The sequence below is a fragment of the Xyrauchen texanus genome, chromosome 44, assembly GCF_025860055.1.
Source record: "Xyrauchen texanus isolate HMW12.3.18 chromosome 44, RBS_HiC_50CHRs, whole genome shotgun sequence".
NCBI classification, from domain to species: Eukaryota; Metazoa; Chordata; class Actinopteri; order Cypriniformes; family Catostomidae; genus Xyrauchen; species Xyrauchen texanus.
Window position 1 is genome coordinate 20,261,551 of NC_068319.1, and position 22,343 is coordinate 20,283,893.

General features: G+C 38.0%; 1 protein-coding gene across 3 annotated transcripts in view; it reads left to right on the forward strand.

Moving 5' to 3' along the window:
• The first annotated feature begins 302 nt into the window (after positions 1-302).
• The window catches only part of LOC127636806 (transforming acidic coiled-coil-containing protein 1-like), a 37,069-nt gene continuing 15,028 nt past the window's right edge, over positions 303-22,343 (forward strand). For 2 of the 3 annotated variants that reach the window (XM_052117548.1, XM_052117547.1), the window contains exons 1-3: positions 8,512-9,178; positions 11,735-11,838; positions 18,410-19,409. In XM_052117548.1, coding sequence (XP_051973508.1) covers positions 9,006-9,178; positions 11,735-11,838; positions 18,410-19,409 — 1,277 coding nt within the window. In that variant the 5' untranslated portion in view covers positions 8,512-9,005. Of the gene's footprint in view, positions 500-8,511; positions 9,179-11,734; positions 11,839-18,409; positions 19,410-22,343 lie in introns of those variants that run through there. The other variant, XM_052117549.1, reaches the window with a different exon arrangement.

Here is a 22,343-nt window from a genome sequence, read left to right on the forward strand (position 1 = left end):
TATTCAGAACACCATGAGATAAACCTGTCAGCGTAAATGCCTGATGCGTATCCCACCCAACTTGCGTTACATGATATGTCTCATGTCTGAATGACAGCTTGTGTGTGTGTGTGTGTGTGTGTGTGCGTGCACATGTTTGGATGTCATGTGTAGTAACTGTACATTTGCTTGTAGGGGTGTGTATCTGTGTATGTGTGTGAGCTGAGGTGGAATGGGCCAGAACGAGAGAGGCGGAGTTAGAGTACAGTGTAGAAACAAGCAGTGTTTCAGCATTTCTGTACAGATACACTTTGCACTGTCACTGTTGGAGCACTCAACTGTAAGACTGTAGGCCAAGATGAACCCCTCTCATCTGCTTGGAGCACCACAGCCATATACTTAAGCACTTAGACTCACACACAACATCTTAGACACTCTATAGACAGACTGACATCATGGGGGGATTTCAAAGCAAGAAGAGCTATGAGACAAACTCCCTAAAGCAGAAGAGCGTTAGTACGTAAGTGTTAAATTTGTACTTTTGTTTCCTTATATTTAATTATTGAATTCAGTAGGTTTTATACTATTATGATACATATATATTATTTGCATAAAGAAGATAAGACGTCTGTCACTATGCACTGTCATGTAAATGCACAGTCGGTAACTTGATGTTATTATACCTGTTTGTTTGAAGAACGGATGGCACTATGCCAGATTCATTGTATCATGTAGATTATTTGCTCACACTTCCCGGTGTACGTTGTGATAGCAAAGGTGTGGCCTGTGCTTTATTCTCCTGGAGTAGAATTCTGGAAACTGTCACTCGTTTCTATGCAGGTTTTGCTTTCAAAAGAGATCTGTGATTATAGCAGTTGTCCATCACTTAAACTGGAGTTTTATATCATAAAATGTACATTTCTCTAGTGTATTATAATACTTTGTCTGTGTAAAGCAAACTGTGGCTCTTGTTTAAATAATACAACACTTTTAAAGTACACTGAAATGTTACATGGCTCTATTTTTACTGAAAGAAGTCTAGCTGATTTAAAAACCCTTTATTTACTGGGGGAGTTACTGTATTTCATATAATATGACAGTTCATTGACAAAATGCTGTATTATAGTGTCTTTTTGTGCTTCCTTCAGTCTTGTCTCATAGCATTTGTTTACATCATTTCTGTAATCATTTACACACCCTAATGTTGTTCCAAGCTTCAAGATGCACAAATGACACATCAGCTAGTCATCAGTTCGGCTTGATGATTACATTAGACGGTAAAAGGCAACCCTTTTACAAAAAGCTTCCTTTCATTAACATTAGTTAATTAGTTTATTCAACTTTGTGGTCCCACTTTTATTAGGTGTCTTTAACTAATAAGTACTATCATTAAAATACATATAATACAATGTACTTATTATGTAACTACATTTTGTTCTGCGACATTCTCGCAAGACTTCTACTGGGGTTGAGATACGGTTAGGATTATGATTAGGGGCAAGGTAAACAGTGTAACTACAGATCTAATTAAATGCAGGTACTTTAAATGTAAGTACAATGTGACTAAACATATGTACATAATAAGCACATTCAGATGCTTAAAAGGGATAGTTCACCCTCATGCCATCCCAGATGTGTATGACTTTCTTCTGCTGAACACAAATGAAGATTTTTAGAAGAATATCTCAGCTCTTTAGGTCCGTACAATGCAAGTGAATGGTGGCCAGAACATTGAAGGTCCAAAAATAATATAAAGGTGCATAAAAGTAATCCATACGACTCCAGTGGTGAAATCCATTTCTTCAGAAGTGATATGATAGGTGTGAATGTGAAACAGATCAATATTTACATCCTTTTTTACTATAAATCTCCACTTTCTCATTCTTCTTTTTTTGGTTTGGCGATTCATATTCTTTGTGCATATCACCACCTACTGGGCAGTAAGGAGAATTAATAGTAATAGTTTATAGACATAAATATGAATCTGTTTCTCTCACACACCTATCATATCGCATCTGAAGACATGAATTAAAACACTGGAGTCATATGGATTAGTTTTCTGCTGCCTGTTTGGAGCTTCAAAGATCTAGTCACCATTTACTTGCATTTACGTACATACAGAGCTGAAATATTCTTTTAAAAATCTTAATTTGTGTTCTGCTGAAGAAAGAAAGTCCTACACATCTGGGATGGCATGAGGGTGAGTTAATGATAACAGAACTTTTATTTCTGGGTGAACTATCCCTTTAAAGACACCTAATATAAAGTGTGTCCGACTCTGTTTTTGTTTTTTCTAGTTAATAAAAATAAAATTTTTCGTTGTTAGTACATGTTATTTCATAGTTCATTAACTAATGTTAACAAATCTAACATTTGATTTGATATGTTGAAATTAACATTAACAAATATTAATAAATGCTGTAAAAGTATAGTTTGTTGTTAGTTCACGTCAACTAATGTTGACAAATGGAAGCTTACTGTAAAGTGTTAACGATTCGATTTACAGTCCAGTACTCATACTGATCTCCCGAACTCACACTTTAATACCATTTTCCTTCCTTCGGTAAGCTCAGTTCGGCATGTGGCACAATTTGTGTAGCTTATTTGCATATGCAAATGAATAGATGATTCATAATCTCTTCATGTGTGGGGTGGTTATGGTGCTTTTGATTGTGTAGTGTTAGTTGGAAATTCTCCCTTCAGTATGTGACCCCTAGTTTATCAAATTTGTGCTTAAAGGGGTCATGACATGAGAAACCAAATTTGCCTTGATCTTTTGGTATATAAGAGGTCTTTGTATCATTAAAACGTCCTGCAAGTTTAATATTTTAAGACGTCCTCCCCATTCTAAACGAATCATTTATTTAATCAAGCTCAAAATACAGCTCGTTCTGGATTCATGGTTAGAAGTGACGTGTCGGTTAGAAGTGACGTAACAGCGTTTGCATATGACCGCCTCCAGCACAAGATAACTACGCTTTAAGCGCAAGACAACTACGCTCATTTCAGTATCGCCGTCGCCTCACAAGTGTTCAGTCGATGGACAGCGAGCTCTGACAGAGACTACTTGTGCACAGGAAAATTACGATGCCACACAGATGTGCTGTTCCTGGCTGTGGTCAAACAAAACCTCTGAATAAGCTGCCGAAAGATCCAGGCGTCAGGGAAAAATGGATGCAGTTTATTTTTTGCGGACGTTCCAGTCACGGCAGTGTTAACTTAGCGTTTGTTCTGTACATTTTAAGGATGACTGTTTTGAGAACAAATCTCAATATGATGCTGGCTTTGCCAGAAAACTGTTGCTCAAAGATAAGTCCGTGCCGACTATTCTGGGAACAACGACGACGCAAACTGTAAGTAATCTATTTTAAACTTTAAACTACTTTTTAAAGCGCAATTTCATTCATTATGAATAATCACAGTGTTTTTACTTAGTTTACTTGCATATTGTTCTGGCTGGGGCGTCAATAATTGATACATAGGCACTGACGTTAGCCAATCATAACAGTGGGCGTTAACACTGAAGTCTTAAATGGAAAACGCCCCCAAAACAGACTGTTTGAATCAGAGGATAAGAAACAGGGTGGGAAAAGGTCATAAATCACTAGATTTTAAAAGTTTTTCTTAAAAAAAAATATATTAATACTATAATTGCACCTAAGGGAACATAATAATACAATAAAAAAAACCATGTCATGACCCCTTTAATACATTTTATTGTAATCAGAAAAATCATTTGACATGATATTCTGATTAGGTTAAGTTTACAGTGCTTTTAAGGATTGGATCTTATCAAGATTTGGGTTAGTTGTACTGTAAAAGGTTGTGTTCAATCAAATAAACATTCCTCTCTAGAAATGCTAATACACTCAAAAAAATATTTTAGGCTATTTTCAAGGTTTATCCATTTCAACTGAATAAAAAATGTTCATCTAATTGAATTGCTTAATCTTTAACTAAATAAAATGTATAAATCTTACAAATGTAAAAATGCAAGTTTTATTAATTACATTGTCTTCAAGACAATTAGATGGAGATTTGTTATTCAATTGAAATGGATACATCTTAAAAATAGGCTAAAATATTTTTTTGAGTGACGGGCATTCTTTCTAATTAATGTTTTTTACATTTTTTGAAGGGTTCGAGACAAGTAGTTGCTTTAGGTTGTGGGTTAGAGGGTCACAACTTAAATTATATTCCACATTACTTTGCATGTGATTAAGGATGTACATCTGCTGTAAGGACAATGGCATGCTTGTGTTAAAAAGATAGTTGACCCAAATATGAAAATTCTGGCATTTCTCAACCTTGTGTTGTTCAAACCCATATTACTTTCTTTCTTGCATGGAACACAAGAGATGCAAAGCAGAATATTAGGTACTGACAGCCTCAGTCACCATTCACTTTCATTTTATGGAAAACTATCTGCTCAGGTTTCGTTAAACAAGCTCCATTTAAGCACAAGGAGCAATTATCTTTGTATATATAGCACTTAAAGTTGAGAAGAGCCGTCAGACTCACGATTCACAGCAGTTCTTTTAAATTCAGTGTTTTGAACGTGATGTTGCCTCAGTTCCTGAGGGATTATGGGATCGTAAAGTGTCCAGTCTATCCACACTTCAGAATCTCACTGGACATAGTAGGTCATCCGGGTACTTCTCGCTTACTGCTTCATGAGTGGATTCTGACATACTATTGACTGCTATGCAGTGCTCATGATTTTAGTTTTTTTTAATCTCGGTATAGAGCAAACTATGGCCCTAACTTGCAGTTTTAGTGCTTCAATGTCTCAAATTCAAAGGCTGGACATTTTGGAACTTTGACATCTTTGAGGGTTTAAATAACATGTTTCACTACTTTGCATCTTCCTTGCATGATTTTTTCGCCCAAGAGTTTGACTAAATATTTAGGGTCAGAAAACCTACTGAATATACGTCTTGTTCTCGTTTTCCTCTTGACGCACAAACAATGCCTTAAACACAGTTGAAAGTAAAAGGTTATTCTTGTCTCTATGATAACAGCTCTTTCAACACTTCTGTAATGATTCTGGACACAGGTAGTGACAGGAAAACGAAGATGACGTGATGACCCCAAGTGCAGTTTTTTTTAATCAAACGTGGAATCCAATAACCCTAATATTAAATGTCAATCAAAACTAAACAAAAACATGAACGACTAGACTAGACATGACTTGACATAAACAAAACTTGACTAAAACTAGACTTGACGTGACTTGGCTTGAGCAAAACAACAGTTACATTCACAATACCTGACAAAACACAATGTCAAACATTAGGGCTTAAATACAAGGACATGGTTAACAAGTAAACAAGACAACCAATCACAAGATTAAACTATAAACAAGATAACAAGACTAAATGAATTTAATGAAAAGACAATACTAATAACAAAGTTATCAACCAATGAAAACAAGACACATGAACGGGGAAACACATGACAAGATCACATGAGGGAAACCGGAATCACATGACATAAAACATTTTAAAAATCAAAGACATGAAAACATGAACCAACAGAATAAACATGACAAATTCAGTTTTCATGTCATATTCATTATTCAGTCTGTTTGCTTCACAGTTAAAATAAACACATGTAAACTCTTAACACTACCCTGTCCTTGACGTAAACCTGAATTCAAACTCTATTGTTAAATGTGTTTTTTTGTAATTATTCTATTGTGCAGTATTTCAGTGCAAACAGGTAGACCATTGTCCATAATGTAATCATAGACGCTCATTTTGAGATACACCCTTACTCTGAAGGGTTGTTTTTGGACAGCTGTTCTCTATGCCTTGTGACTCAAGTAAAAATAACAATGATTATTCCTGGGCTGAAAATAGACTGGAACTCGATAAGGCTTTATATAGATTAGAAAAGTCACACACAAATCCTGTTATCAATAGTGGATAGGTGATCAGTTACAGTATTGTATAACATTTTTAGAGTTTAGTTTATCTATCTGAATCAAAACAATGATGCTTCCTCTCTTTCTGAAAATGTCAAGTGTGATTAGGCTAACTGATTTTTAGCAGCAGACTTGGCCATTTTTGGTTCTCATTAGTGCATAGTGGAGTGTAGCCGTTTGAATACATGTTGATCCTGCTGTTTCTGCCATCTCGGAAGGCTTGTTATGTAAGACGCCTCTGCTCTATAATTTGTGTCCTTTTGCCTCAGTCCAGTTCTTTCTATTCTGTTCAGCCATAGACACCTCTTATTTACATCTAATATTTCCTTTCAAGCTTAGTAACTAAATCAGCATGGTTAAAAATGTTAAAAAACTATGTTTTCAAATCATGCAGGTTAATACATTGAGGAGTTAAAGCATGTTGTCTGACTGCAGATGAATGAGTAATAACACGTAGCATAATTATCTTCTTTTGGTTTTCTATTATTCACATTCTGTGACAATATGAAATAGAAAAGTTAGAGTATGCAGTCTTTGCTACCACACTAAAATCTCCCTAGTAGCAGATGTCATCATTCACACTCAACCTAGATTGGATGCTCGGGGCTTAGGAGATCTCGTGCTGAGCCTGGCGCTGAAGACGGGAATATGACGATCTCTAGGTTGCCTGAGAGTGTCATTGTTATGATATGCTATGCTGGCCTGACATCACAAGTTAATAGGCCCTGGCAGCTGTGTCCTAGCCTGAACAAAAAAATACAAAGTGTTGATTGGCTCTCTTGTCCCAGTCAAATTCCCCAAGTCTTTGATTACTTTTTGTACTAAAAGCAAATCATCCCTGCTGAAAATACAAGTTGGCCACCAGCAGGTGTTTTGGGTGCTGGTTTCCAGTATGGGAAGCTGGTGTGCTGGTTTTTACCTGTTTTTAAACTAGCTCAACCAACAAGACTTGCTTGGTCAAACAATTTCAGAAAGAGTGTATTGGTTGACCAACTTCACCAGCTAAGTTTAGCAGGAGAATAACATACGGTCCACCAGCTAGACCAATACCAAACAGGCAATTATCAACATAAACCAGTATGGAAATTTGGGCTGATCTAAAGCTGGTCTTTTCATATAGGATATTAATTTTAATGTAAATGTAACTAATGCTATTTTGCTCTGTTGACAATCATTTTTGGATCAATTTAGACTTTAACAATGGATTCACCCAAGTAACAACAACATCTAACGAGTTGGAACATTGGCTTCATTACATTCAAGCATGTCATGAGGATTTTATAATAGTACTGTTGGAAATGGTGGAAGTGGTTTGGAAAAAGTATACTATCATTGTGTTAATCAGTGCTCTGTGCAGTCCAAGGTACACCCAGAAAACTTAAAATGTGTTCCAATTTCAAATGATTGGAATTCTGCAAATGTTTTTGTCATTCCCTATTTAATGTCTTCTTGGTGATTAACAAGGGAATTGTGTCTTTCTTTAAGCCCGATCGAGGTAGTGCACTCACAGGCTGATGGGTGGATCCACCCAGAGCTTCAATGACTTCGATCAGTGCGCCTCTGCAAATGTGGATTTTGTAATTAGAAGCACAGATGCACACTCCTTCAGGACTTTTCCCCGACTTTTCCCCAAACTGTCTAAGAAACTGCCAAATTTAGGTCAACTTGGCTTGCTTAATGTCCATGAACATCTGCTTTTCATGGTCCAGTAGAGGTTTCATAAAGTTTTGATCTTAAAGTTCACCATATCTTTGCACTCAGTACTCAGGACATTTTGTCAAAGCTCAATCCTTTTGAGTTAAGGCCTCCAGTCTCATTTTGGCTTTATTTTTAGACTGTTGACAGTGATCAAAGGATGTGGTGTTGTTGCAAGATCTTGGTGCAGTATACATCGAGTGAATGCTTGAGCATGGTTTAAATAATGAAGATGAATTACATAATTTGAATGCCAAGTGTACTTTGGACACTGTAGGATTTATTTGTGCTTTTATGTGTGTTTCTAGGCAACTGTGATTTTTAAATGGTGTGTTTTCTAAATTTTGTATAGGAAAATTTAGGGACATTAGCCAGGCCAATTAATTGATTAATTGAAGGCCAATTTGATATTTTTATGTTACCAGCACCAGTTGAAAAACAGGTTGAATCCACTATACAATCCTACAAATGAGCATTGTTGTTGTAGCTCTGAAGTCATACTGTCTAGGTTTGCCTGCTTTTATAAATTCTGATATCCAATTGTCAATATGGTTTGGCATCCAAAGACTTTTCTTTTCCACTTTTTGTTTAGTCTTTTCTTTTGAAAAGTATGTTGGTCTGAGTACAAATTAGTCATGGGAACACTGAGCACCCGAGGGACTCCACTTGGGCATTCCAAGCAGGTAGCAAAGTGTGTGTGCACATGTGTGTCTGTGTGAAAGCAAGAGTGAGAGAACAGGTTTTCCTGGTTGTGAGCCGGAGCTCAAGGCCAGAGCTGGTTAATGGAAAAAGACTGAGCAGCATCTCAGCTCTGCATTCCATACTCTCCCTACCGAAACCATGAAGCCCCCATCTCCCTCCCCTTGAGCCTCAGTTTGTGTTCCCTTCTTCTGATTTTCATACGGGAGAGGCAGTTCTGCTTTGGAAGGGAGCTACCATTCCTACACCACAGGGGTTACTGGGTCAGCCACACCAGAGGAACAAGCAGTCTCAACTCTTCTCCCCCCATTTACTTCTACTCAATAGTCTAATCCTGAAAGGGAGGGGGACGGGGAGTTATCTGGCAGCCAGCTGATCTTTGCTGTGGTATTCTGCGCTCTGAGGCTGAGAGAAAAGTAGGCAGAGTAGACTTGTCTCTTCTTTTTTGCACTCAGATAGAGGAAGTTGAAAGAAAACTGAAGATCTACAGTCGCATGAGAGGTTGCGCATGCAGCAGGAAGCAAAGATGCTTTGTGACAAAAACATGAAGCTTAGCTTTATGACCACGTGAATTCTGCCTGCCACTGAGAAAAACATCTGCAAAAGAGGAGAGTAAAAGAGGGAAGGAGAGAGTGACTCACTAGTTTGGATTCATCCAGAAGGTGTTCCAGTAAAGGTTTGGCAGATCACAAGCAAGAAGTCAGAAATGTCTTGGCTGTCACCCGTACAGTGGGCCAAATGGACCTGGACAGCAGTTAGGGGAGGAGGAGAGGAAGAAGGGGAGACGGATTCAAGGATGGACGATGAGACTTTCACGGAAGAATTGCAAGACGCTAAAACAAGAGATCAAGAGGAGGATGAAAGGTCTCATGGCTGCAGGCAAGTCTAAAACTTTGTGTTCGGTGAACTCCCCACCATGACCAAGGAAATAAGATATGCTCTGCGAAGGGATACAGAGTTGGGGGTTTGGTTGCTTTTCAGAGAGGAAATGGAAATCTGTTCTTTAGGATGTCTTTCCTAAATCAAATTCATACCTTACCCATAGTTAAGAGAACCTATAAACAGATCTAAGATCAGTCCAATCTTTGAAAATCTGCCTTCACTGCCACCTGTTTGAGTTAAATGGAGGTGATAACTGTACGGAATGCTGTGCAGACAACGACGGCTTAACTGTCAGCCACATGGATCAAGCCAGCCAAAGATCAGAGGCTCTGAATGTTGATGTCTGTTGGTGCTCTAGTAATGGTTGGTGAAAGTATTGTGCACGCATGTTTGTTCATCTGTGTGTATGTGTCTGTGGGTGTTTTCGGCAGTATTGGGGGATTTCCTTAGGAAGTGTGCATGGGTCAGGCTTTAACTGTTAGACTAATGTGCTCCTGTGCTCAGACAAAAGATCAGAATCTAACCATTCTCCTCTCCCAGCCCCCCGACAGTGACACGGCTAGTTTCCATGCCTGCAGATAACACTGTCTTTGCCTGCACTGGTTTCTTTTGATAAAGTTAGGAAACGTATTTGTCTATACATAGTTTAACCTTATACATATGTTTTTCAAATGTTTAATTTGTGGTGATTGATGAGGCATTACTATTTTTCGTGTCTTTGGTTAGGGGTTTGAACAAAGCAATAACTCTAATTGCTAGGGAATATAAAATTTTTCCATGTGCCGTTAAGTCTCCCGCATAGTAGAGTGCTCAGCTTTTTAAAGTATACTCTTTTGACTGTGAGCCAATACAGACTCAGACACATGCACACTACGACTGTTTTGTAATACTTTTGCCAATGGTGTGCAAAGATGCAGACTGTCTGTTTGTCTTGAAAAACTAGGCTGCACGCATAGTTTGCACATACTGTGTTTTTGAAAAAATTTGTGTGACGTGCATTGTGCTTGAGATATACCAGCATGTGGAAAACTAAAGAATACTGTGGCTTTAAGTTTAAAAACTTTGGTGTGTAACTTGTCCTCATGTGACTTGTTAAGGAGAGGTGTGCTATTACTTCTCTAAGCATTCTGAAGTATGATTTTTGCCTGGCGGACAGTAAAATAGGGGGTGGAATTCCCATAGACTTACACTGAAGAATAGACCAGTGCCAGGACCACAATATTACTGGGAAGGGCTCTTCTGACTTGGGCCAGTTATACACCCTAGCAAACACCCAGGTAACCATAGCAACACAATAAAAACCAATCAGATAATCTTGGCAACCGCACGACAACACCCTGTCATTTACCCATAACACCATAACCTCGTGGTGGCGAGTTTTGCACAAGGAAGTACCACCACCAATTTCATCATACAATGTAAAAATCTAGATATCTATATTTCCATTTTTAAAATGTTTAATTCATCTGTATAGTCTGGGTGAGAATTACATTTTGCTTTGGTTCCCCTAAGCTGTGTTGCTGACATCCTGTCTATGTGCTGTTGTCAGGCATAATGCTGACATTACTTTTGTTAAAGGATTCCTTTCTTTCCTCACGCCTTGCAGCCTGAGAGACTACTGCCAATTAATCACTACACAAACCTGAACGATTGCCTGAAAGATTAGCAAGATTATGTCTTTTGAATGAGAAAAGACTTGCAAATACACTTATAAAAGCACTCAGGAACCCACCCACATATGATTTAGACGGTTGCTCATTTATGTGAGTCAAGACCTGAGGCATGAATTGTGCAGGATTTTTTTCTTTAATTTTTTAACACAGTGAATTAGCGTTTTAAGTGTGGTTGATTTGTAGTAACAATAGAACATGATTGACATTTTTGTACACCTTTTCATGGAGCAACGACCAACATTTCAGTCTATTTGTTTGTATAGGCCTCAGGTTCCTCCATGGTCTATTGTTTTTGTTTCTGTGAACTGAACAAGTAACGATTACCTTCCTAATGGTACTGTGGGACTGCAGGTGGCCAGTGCAACAGGACTGGGCAGTTCTCCCAGACTTGGGACCAATTTCACACAGCACACACACATACACAACAGATTCACAATTCTTCCCTTTCAGCTCAGGCTCATGCTGTTACGCTCTCCTGTGAGAATGTTAATCTAGAAAGCTCTTCAGTGTATCTGAAAAAAAAAAAAAAAAAATACATGAGCATATATGGAGAGCAAATCATCAGAATAGACTTGTATCTAATGTACCATGATATGCAGAAAGTATTTATGTAGCAGCCAGGGAAACATTGTTATTATTTAATAAGGACGTCATGTGCTTAGACCATTTTTGTTTTGCCAAAGGTTAAAACTTTGAGCAATATGTGCGTATTGTTTTAGTAGGTATTCATGTCTTTTAATGCAAAGTGCTTAAACTGATCCTAGATTAGCACTGTCTACCAGGTTCAAATTAAGCAGTGCCAAATAACTAGTACAATGTCAACTGAGTACAGATCTGAGAACTGTTCTGTGACTAGCCATATTGTTTCTCTTCCCTTCAGTTCAGATTCAGAGGGCCAATTTGAAACACCTGAAGCTGAGACACCTGTCCATCAGCCACTGAAAGAGCCGACAGCATTGGATCATCCAGTTGCTGAGAGCACAGGTAACAGAAAATCTCATATACCTCAAAATGAGCAAGAGACATTGATTAAGAAGGTGTAGATTCAGAAGTGCCACAAAGCACCTGTCACCACACGTGTCTATTCCTCTCATACCATACAATGTTGCCATGACAACAGGAGGAGAGAATGTCTCTCAGTGTGATTTGAGCTGATCTTTTAAAATTCTCTTTTTTGCAATGTATTTTTCATAATAGCATTTCTTGTCATTCAAAAGTAGTATGAGGAAGTCTGGTTCATTTCAGTTGTTCATTTGAAAGAAACAGTAAAAAATAAAAAATCTTTAGAATCTCAGAATCTTTAGCATTCCAACATATTCTTCCAAACAAATTTGTCCCCTACAGTCTAGTGATTTACATACAGACACTTTGCAAATATTTTAATTTGAATCATTAAAAGAACAATTTTTATTTGCGATATGGACATTTAAGATGTTAAAAAGGCCAGTCAAATAAAAACTAGGTCTTAGTTAGAACAACAACAGACTGGCCTAATTCTTTTTGACCTCACATTTATGTGAGCTCTGCACCAGTCAGCTTTGACCAATGTTCTTTACCTGCTTCTTTTTAAATTTTTTTATTTTATCCCCTTTTCTCCCAATTTGGACTGCCCAATTCCCACTAATTAGTAGGTCCTCATGGTGGCGTGGGTACTCACCTCAGTCTGGGCAGTGGAGGACAAGTCTCAGTTGCCTCCGCTTCTGAGACAGTCAATCCGCGCATCTTATCACGTGGCTTGCTGTGCATGATACCCGCGGAGACTCAGCACGGGAGGCTCACGCTACTCTCCGTGATCCACGCACAACTTACCACATGCCGCATTGATAGCAAGAACCACTTAATCGTGACCACAAGGAGGTTACCCCATGTGAATCTACCCTCCCTAGTAACCAGGCCAGTTTGGTTGCTTAGGAGGAGACCTGGATGTAGTCACTCAGCACGCCCTAGATTCTAACTCGTAGTTAGTGGTAGTCAACGTCAGTACTCGCTGAGCTACCGAGGCCCACCTTTACCCGCTTCTTATGTAGAACAATTTGTTTTATTTAAAAGACACTGCAGCTTAGTGTTCTTTAAATGTTCCTCTATCCCATCATACACGTGTCTAGATTGAATGAAGTGTGCCATATTACTGTAACTATAAACAGCTGCTCTTTCCCTGCCTCTTTTTGAGGAATTTATCTGCCCATTAAAACCACATAAACGCTCTAAAATTGGACTAATCACTACCAGTAAGCTCACACATGAAAACACATGTATTTTACATGTATTTTTGTCTCTAGGTGGAGTTCTGATTACGTTCTATATTGATTTCTTCAGTGAGGGAGAGGTTCTGTGTTTCAGTTATAAGGATTTGGCAATATTAGTTCATTTCGACCCTAGTCTGAATCATAACAGCCCGGAGAGTATTAGTTATGTATGTGTAAAGGAGTGGAGGAGGTTTTGAGGTTGGAAAAGAGAGGCCCCTGACCCAGTGTGCTGTAAAACATGATAGCACCATTAAATCATGTCAACTTATTTCTTATATTTAACTCCAATTTTCATGACAAGTTTTGGATATTGAACTCAACTTTATAAGTTTAAAAAAAATTATCTTAAAGTAATCCATTGTCTTGACTACTTGTGAGTTTTGTCTGGGTTTTCAATGTTCATTTAACTTATGTCTGTAAGTTATAATTTGAAAAAGGGGAAGGGGGAGGAGGGGTGATACTGAGCGGGAAATACAGAGAAGTTGCCACCTTTTTGAGTGAGCTGGAGTAGCTGAATTTCTGTTGAGTAACAAACACAAAGGCGGCGAGGTGAGATTGTAGTTTTTCATTTGTGTTGATAAAATGTAATTACATTTCTTGCATGGTGAAAAATTCAGCACATTGACTGTGCTCTGCGAATGTGTCAGCACCAGTTCTGTAAAACATTGGAGAAACCTGGATATTATTTTGATGAAATTGATGTTTTACAACCAGTCTTTATTAGAACCTGTTGTTCTAGTAGGACTGAATTCCCAAGCCAATGTTAAAGCTTGTGTAACATTGGTCTTGTTAAAATACATTTGATATTTTTGAGCAGATAGGTTGTAAGTTCATTCAGTGTAAATAAGGAAACTGGCAAACTTGCCGTTATTAGTCAAGATGAGAAATATATTTAAGAAACAATTTAAAAACATTAGTGCTCTTAACTTAAAATGGCAATTGATATGAATATAGTTTTTGTTATCTTAACTTGAATATGTGAGTTGCAATAGTGAGGAATTGTATGTTTATTTGACAATATAAAGTGAGTTTTCTTGAATTGGTAATGTAACATAGTAAGTTGTTTTAACTCAGAGTATCAGGTTGAAACAACAAATGATCATTAGTTAAACAACTTGAAAAGCGTAACTATTTGAGTTGAAACAAAGGTTATCTTCAAGTTGAGTTTACTAAAGTTATTAAGGAAGCAGGTGAACTTTCATTTCTAAGTTTAACCAACTTGATATGTTTTACAGTGTGTGGGAACAGTGCACAGCTTGGAATTCAGGGGTTTGGTATTCAACAAAAGTGAATACCATGCTTATCAATGGCCAAGGTCATAGGACTGCAGCGGAGAACATCATGTGATTTAATTATTTTCTCTGGATAACACACACAGGCAGACACTCTAAAACACACATTTGCGTTGCATTAAAATAGGGTTAAAATGGGTTAGTTAGCAGGCTTGCTAGCTCTTGCTAACACCCATTAAACTTTCTTTTTGGTAACATTTTAAAATTAGATTGATTACATTATCATTAATTAGTGCAATTGTTAACATGATACTAAAAGCAATACTTTTACTACATTTATTAATACATGTTAATTTCAACATGTTAACATGGGTTAGTGCATTATGAACTAACATGAACTAGCAGCGAACAATAGCATGTTTATACATTACAGTTAACCAAGATTAATTAATTCTGTTTAAAATACCTAATGCATAAACAAATGTCAACGTATAAAATCTTATTGTAAAGTTGTATAGTACCTCTTTCTCTCTATCCTCCTCAGTCAACTTTATTGCTGCCATAGTTCATAAAATGTAAGCAGAGTTTTGTGACTGTTTTAAGAAGGTTTTCCTGAGAGCTGCAGTGTGCTCTGAGCTAATTGAGGCGATAGTGCTTCGCTTACGTGTCGTAACTTAGATTACTCACTCAAAAAGACGGTAACATTTTCCAGCAGAAAGCACAATCCAGTTTCCACCACAGACATCACCATCCTTAAACTGTCTCACAGATGTACACACACACACACACACACACACACACACACACACACACACACACACACACACACACACACTGTGGTACACATATTTATGGCTAGCCATGCTTTCGCCAGAACTTGTGGTTATGTAAACAGACGTCTTCATGTGTCTCCACCCAGGCACTAAATCCTGCTGCACCCGAATGTAAAGTCCCACATAAGCTCCAACTGATGCCTTCCGCACTCAGCAGATGTTAGAGAATATGAAAATGATTGTGTAACGATCATTATATACGGTCCTCCCCCCTTCTTGCCTTAGTTGCCTCCAGTGACTTTGTTAGCATTTAATGTAGTTTAATCTATTATTTACAATCTATTTATCTTTGCTACTGCATAACAATTTCAGTCAGTCATGTATTGTGTGACATTTACAATAGCTTTTGTTTGCACTTTAACATTTTTGTGATCTTTAACAAGTAATTTAATAATGTGTTGTGACAGCATGTGCATGATAAAAATGGACAAAATTCATGAAAAAAAGAAAAGAACGGGCACACTGTTATAAATGCTCCCATGTAATTTAATATAATAGAAAATACAACATTTCGACCACTTGGGACTTCGTCAGGCAGTAAAAAACATCAGGTATTGTGGGCCTATATAAATACTCACAATTGAGTGGGCAGCAAACAAGAAAACAATTATCCATTGAAAACATGTAAAAAGTAAATTATCCTGTCGAAAACAGGAGATCACACAACACCACCAGCAATACCAATCCTAAAAAGTTAATATCACAGCATCAATAATGCATTACAAAATAAAACTTAACAATTAACATTATAGATAGATTAATAACATTCAAGCAAATTAAGTATAAACCAATAACAAAAACAAGCAAACATATGACAGACAAATGTTAAATGACACTCGTTGCACATAGGTTACAATTCATGTTATTCAAGCAAGTAAAAGAATCGTTTCTCAGAATATTTTCTGAGAAATCTAAATGAATCCCTTTTGGACAGAGGTTATTGAGTGTATATATATATATATATATATTAGTCTGTTGACATCACCTCCTCTTCTAGATATCTTAACATGTTCAATCCCTGTGTATCGAAGAGCTTGAATTGATTAAAGTGAACAGCAGTGGGTTTTTTTTATCCTTTAGTCGAATGTTGCTTCTATGTTCAGCAATACGTGTTTTTAAACTCTGTTGAGTTTTTCCAATGTAAGCCAACCCACATGGACACTTTTTCATATTAATGACATTTTTGGTAGTACATTAAATTACTTTTATTTATTTTTAGTTGTTTTCCCAATTGAGGATGACTTAAAAAACTGACATTTTATTGTGAAGTTACATTGGGCACATTGCCCACATCTATAGTTGCCATCAGGGACAGAGAGAAACAAATGTACCGGGCTTTTAGGACATTGGTGAGTTCTAACAACAAACTGTTGTGTATTGGGCTACAACATCCATGCTTTTCAGCAGGATAAGCATTATGCACAACTGTCCCAGTTGACCCGAGTGGCCCAGTTTGAACATACAACCTGTCGGTTACCAGCCCAGATCTTTTAACCATTAAATTATGCTACTCAATTTTAATCAACTTCAAGGCCCAAAATGAATGACAACACTGTATTAATAAAAACTAAAAGAACTTGCTCTTCAAGATGGCATAGAAAGTATAGAATAGGATTGTGAAAGAGAGAGAGAGTGCACTCTGTTTTTACCTGAAAGTTAAGCCACTGTAGAAATGAGCACATCCTATCCATAAATGTAGAGGAAGATTCTTGACCTCTGAAAGTGATGACAGTGACGACTGCAGAGACAAGTGCTGATTAGAGTGTTTTTGGTGTTCTCGAAGGGAAAGGCTTGCTGCCAAGTTAACAGTGAAGGACAATGTAGTAGCAGATGTGTGGGGACACAAATAATAAGAGAAATCTTGACAAAAGCAAGAGGTTTGATTGCACATGGACCCTGGCGAGGACTCTGAGAGCCTGAAAGGTCTGTGGGAGAAATATTGTCACTACAATTCTAAAACCTGTAGTTGTTTCTCTTTCATACAGGCAAGACTAGTTCCCTAAAGTGCTGGTTAGAAAAGTACACGTTCGTGTTTTTCAAAGGATCATAATTCAAAGTGATGTCCAGGGCAAACCAATGTACTAGAGTAAATATATTGCTAAGTGTTGCCTTGCATACAGTGAATGAGATTTTGGGAAGTTTATTTTATCACCATACAACAAGGTCCAGTGAAATGTTTCCATGATTTTCACATGTAGAACTGCGCAATGAGGTTATTACTGGGTCAATCCCCCTAGAGCAACCTGTGGCTGACTGCCTTACTCAAGGGCACAATGGGTGTGACACATGGCTTGCTTCTTACAGGGACTGAACCCGCAACCTTCTGGTTACCAGTCTTGAGCCTTTATCACTTCACCACACAACCCAAATAAAGTGCTACAAGCTAGACTCGAACTCAAGTTGCCCACATGAGCACCACAGCTTAATGTGTTGAAGCGCTAACTGTGTAGGACTACGGCTGAAAGTCCACAAAAAAATTATCTCTGAGACACAGTCTCCTGATCAATGGACATGTACTTTCTTGTATGTAAATATTTTGAACAAATAAAAACAAGCACTTTTCACTTTTCTCAATCAAAGGTCAGTGTGAAGTCATATATCTAATTTATAAATAGACTCCTGTCTCTTAGCAACAGGCTGTTGCATCAAAACTCAAAGATGACTGCCAAAATGATGATTAGTTGATAGGAAGTCTTTGAAAATGGCTATATTAACAGTGATGACATTGTTTCAGATGTAAATTCTCAATGTGTGATGTGTTACACTCTAGTTACAGCTTAATCTGGTACTGTTGATGTGTTTTTTTCCATGTAATGACACAGAAAGGTCAGACTTCTTTCCAGTACATCCAATATATAAGAACTGAAATATCCAGCTCAATTTTTTGCTTAATTGTAAGTCATGTTGTTGAGTTTTTTTTTATGTCTGTTTGAGTCAGAGAATTGAAGACTACACTCTGAACTCTGTGCATCCTGAGTGATGCATTTCCTGCCTTTTCTGTTGTAAGGAAGTCTGTCCTTCAAATATCCTCCATACTTTGAACAATAGAGCATATGTTCTCTAAGAACATGTGGAGGGAAAAGTGGAAAACCCCTAAAAATACTAGATAGAAAGATCATATAAGGTGAAAATACTTATTATTATTATTTCATATTTAATCAGAAATCAGGATTGACTATCAGGATTTAATTTACATAAATTAAAGATCTAAATATCCAAAAACTACTTCTTCTACTGTCAACAGGTTACTCAGAAGATGGTGTTAATCAGTTGACCTCTATCATCACCCAGAACCTCACCCTGACTGAGAACTTTCCTGAGGATGCACCTGCCCCGGTCCAATGGCAGACCAGTGTCGACCCCAGCCTGACACTGAAACCCAGGAACCAGACTTCCTCTGCTGAAATGGACATGGACCAGCCTGATCCTGTTGAAGCAGGTCTGACAGTTGATGCAGAGCCCATCTGCAATGGTCATATTGAAGAACCATCCCCCAAATCACAGACCAAACCAAGACCTCCTTCCCTCAAGGTGAAGGCCCCACTTAATGGCATAGACCCCAACGAGGTGGATGACAACCCGCCGATTCTTCCGAAAGGAAGCTACAACTTCAACTCTGTACAGTTTAACGACAACATCAATCCGTTCGCCACTGGACATTCTAAGTTGCAGAACTCTCCACCTGCCAATGTCAGTATTCCCAAATCAGAACTAACAGATGAAACATCTGCTCAGCCAGTTAAGTTGGAGTTTGGATTTGATGATGGCAAAGCCAAGAAACCTCCACCCAAGAAGCTTGGAAAGAAGACAAGCAGCAAGCTGGCTCCTCCAAAAACTCAGCGACCAAAAGCTGCAGAATCAGCAGCTTCACTGCCAGAGACGTCATTAGAACAAGACAAACCACCATCTCAGAACGTAGTCCCCATGTACGTTGATGATATTCCCATTCCTAAGAAATCCTACAACTTTGACCCAAATCAATGGGATGATCCCAACTTTAATCCTTTCGGAGGAAACAGTAAACTTAGTAACTCAACGACACTCCCTAAAGGATCGTCTAATTTTGACCCTGATAACTTTGATGATTCTGTTGAACCTTTTAAGCCACCAAAGACCTTAGGGGGAGGTGACGTTATTAAACCAATGACAGAGAAGCTAAAGGACAAACACAAACCAGAGGAAACTCTGGAGCAGCGTAAGAAAGCAGGACAGTCACCGAAGAAAAACAAGGACAGAACCATTACGTGAGTGCCAATCAAGATTACTAAAGTAGATGCTGAAACTGTTGTGCATTGCTACTTTTTGTGTGCTTTCTGGTCTTGTCTATAGCTGGCTATTTGAAGTTTACATTTCTGTGAAAAATTAGCGAACAAGAGAGGTTTTCAACTACTCTTTATTCTTAACACATCAATCACGTTTACTTTTCTCTCAGTGTTTTTTAAATTGTTGGTATGCCCCCTTCATTTTCAACATCGCTGTCTGATCATGTCTTTCATGGGGCATAATCATATTTCATAGTTGTGTGTCAGTGTTCAGCCTGTTCTTGAATGACCGTTCCAGTCTACTGAAGTTTACTGTAGTTCCCCCCCGCTGTCCCTTTTTTTTTTAAATGTCTGCCCTTTTCCCTCCTCTTGTCCTCTGTTAAACTATTACATTCCCTTAACAAACTAACTCCTATTTGTGTATGAATGTCAGGAAGCTAAAACTCACTCCTACTTGTTTTCTTCATGCACCTCTCTTTCCCTCTAATGTCTTACAACATGTCCCCCTCTCCACATCCCCTCCTCTCTGTGTCTGCTTCCTCCCTTCCTCACTGTCGTACTGTCCTCAGTACCACTGAGCAAGTGTGGTTTCTCTGTTTACTATTGTAAGTATCCTCTCCTGCCCTCATTTTCTCTTACTTTTACTGTTATCTTTTCTGTCCCACTGCATGTCATGAGCTCTGCTAAAAGCTGAATTGCCCTCTGGCTCCAAATCATGTATCAGTCCTTCAAACAAACAAGGGCAGGATTTGTACTTCATTATTTATTTACTATAACTGTCCAGGCAGACAATTTGATTTAGTCCATGGGCTGTTGATAATGGTTACTGATATTTGACCCTCTCATCATGGTGATCAATATACAGATGGTCTCTTTTCTAAATACCCAAACAGTGTTAATAACAAGCAAACATCAACCTTTGCATTTTAGTTATGTAGGCTCTGTTGTTTTGTAACATCAATTACAGTTACTATTTTTATTTGTAGTTGAATGATTTCTAGAGAGCAGGCCTGGTAATTGTCAGCATAATGCTAAAATATATGTATAGTATGTAATAATTTTAAGGTGCAAATAATTTTTACTTTTCTAGCTGATTTTACAGTGGTCTGATTTGACTTTATACATCAATTGTTGTTGATGCAGCATCACTCAAAAGCAAAGGCAAATGCTATCAGTTATTGAGGCGATTGTAGAAATACCCTATTTTTTATCTTATTATGTGTGACCCATGATTAATTTCTTTCAGAACAAAAGTGATAATAGGCGTTAGCAAGATAAAGTGAGTAGCATTTGCGGATGCATGCAAAATTTCTGAAATTAAAATACTATACAGAATACTAAATTAAATATTACATAAAATATTTAAAACCAGACAATTTGCATTATCCATTGACAAAGCTGCAAACAGGTCTAGGCAGATATTTAGCCATTTTTATCATCCGATAGCAATATTCTCAAAATGACTAAATACGCCAGGATAATATATTGGTCTTACACAAATTTCTGTCTGATATACTTCAGTTTTTACGTATATGCAAGCATATGTGTACAGTCGAATGCTCTAGCCATCCAAAGTATACTCAATTTGATTGTGTGTGCATACACAGGCTGTTGACGCTATAACTGCTATGAGATTCTTGACTTGTCTTTTCAAGTGTTTCAAATCCTAATGATTTTTAAAATAATTTCAGATTCAAAGAGTGAGTCTTGCCACCATATAGACTAACTAATTAGTACAAATAATTCCAGGTGCACACACAGACTATAAAAATCAGGCCGAACACATACTGTACAGTGCTGAATCACTCTGCTGACGATTAAATTACGGCACTCGCCTTGTATGCATATGCTAGCGTACACATAAAAATGTCTCCGGTTACATGTGTAACCTCGGTTCCCTGAGATGATGGGAATGAGACATTGCTGTAAGCACTATGGGTAGTGTCCTTCACATGACCTTGTTGAAACCCTTATACAATCACGCCAATCCTCTGAGTGGCAATGGTGTCTGAGCCTGTAGGCGCACAGTCAGCCTATATAATCGGGTGCTCAGTCACCATTTCTTCATAATTTTCTGACTGAGGGACAAGAGTGAGTCACTCGTTTTATGAAACTCTGAAGTAGTAGTGGGGCCAGCTTTCGAAATGTCTTGTTCCTTTCATCTCAGGTAACCAAGACTACATGTGTAAAAGGAGACTTTCTCTTTCGATTTAGTTCACTCGACATTGCTGTAAGCACTATGGGGAACGATATCCCATCACGCCACACTATGTAATATTACACTCCCAGAGTTATAACACTAAATAGAGATATTCATTAGGAGTCACAGGCCTATGACTTATAAGTCATATTAAAGTGTATTTGTATAGTCTGGGATCTATATGAACCATATGGATATACGTACACAGTATGGTTTACTAACCCTCTCACAACATGGTTGGAAAAGTTGGTTTTTATTTCTTATGAGAGCGCTTATGACTTTTAAAGGGGCAGTTCAGCAGCATATGATTCGTTTGCTTTGTTGATTATAGTCGGTAGCCCACCCGTAATAAGGGCTTGGGCTCACCCGTTTGAATGTAAAAAGCACTCTTTACAGAGAGGACATGTGAGGAGATGGACGCCACGTCTAGGTTATAAAATCTTACGAAATTGTTTTATGAGGATCATCCTGCTGACAAATATATGTCCTGTCAGGACACACCATTTGTCCACACCCATGAAGAGGCCATGCCTGTGGATGAATGCGCTTTGACACCAATAGGAAAATTTGCCAGTGTGAGAGCTTTTGTTTGGAGATGGACATTTATTTTGTGCATCCTCCATAACAAATAAAGAGCTGATCCGACAGCCTAAACTGACGGGTGTGCTCAACATATGTATGCAATACCCTCACGGCGCATAACATATGCATAGATT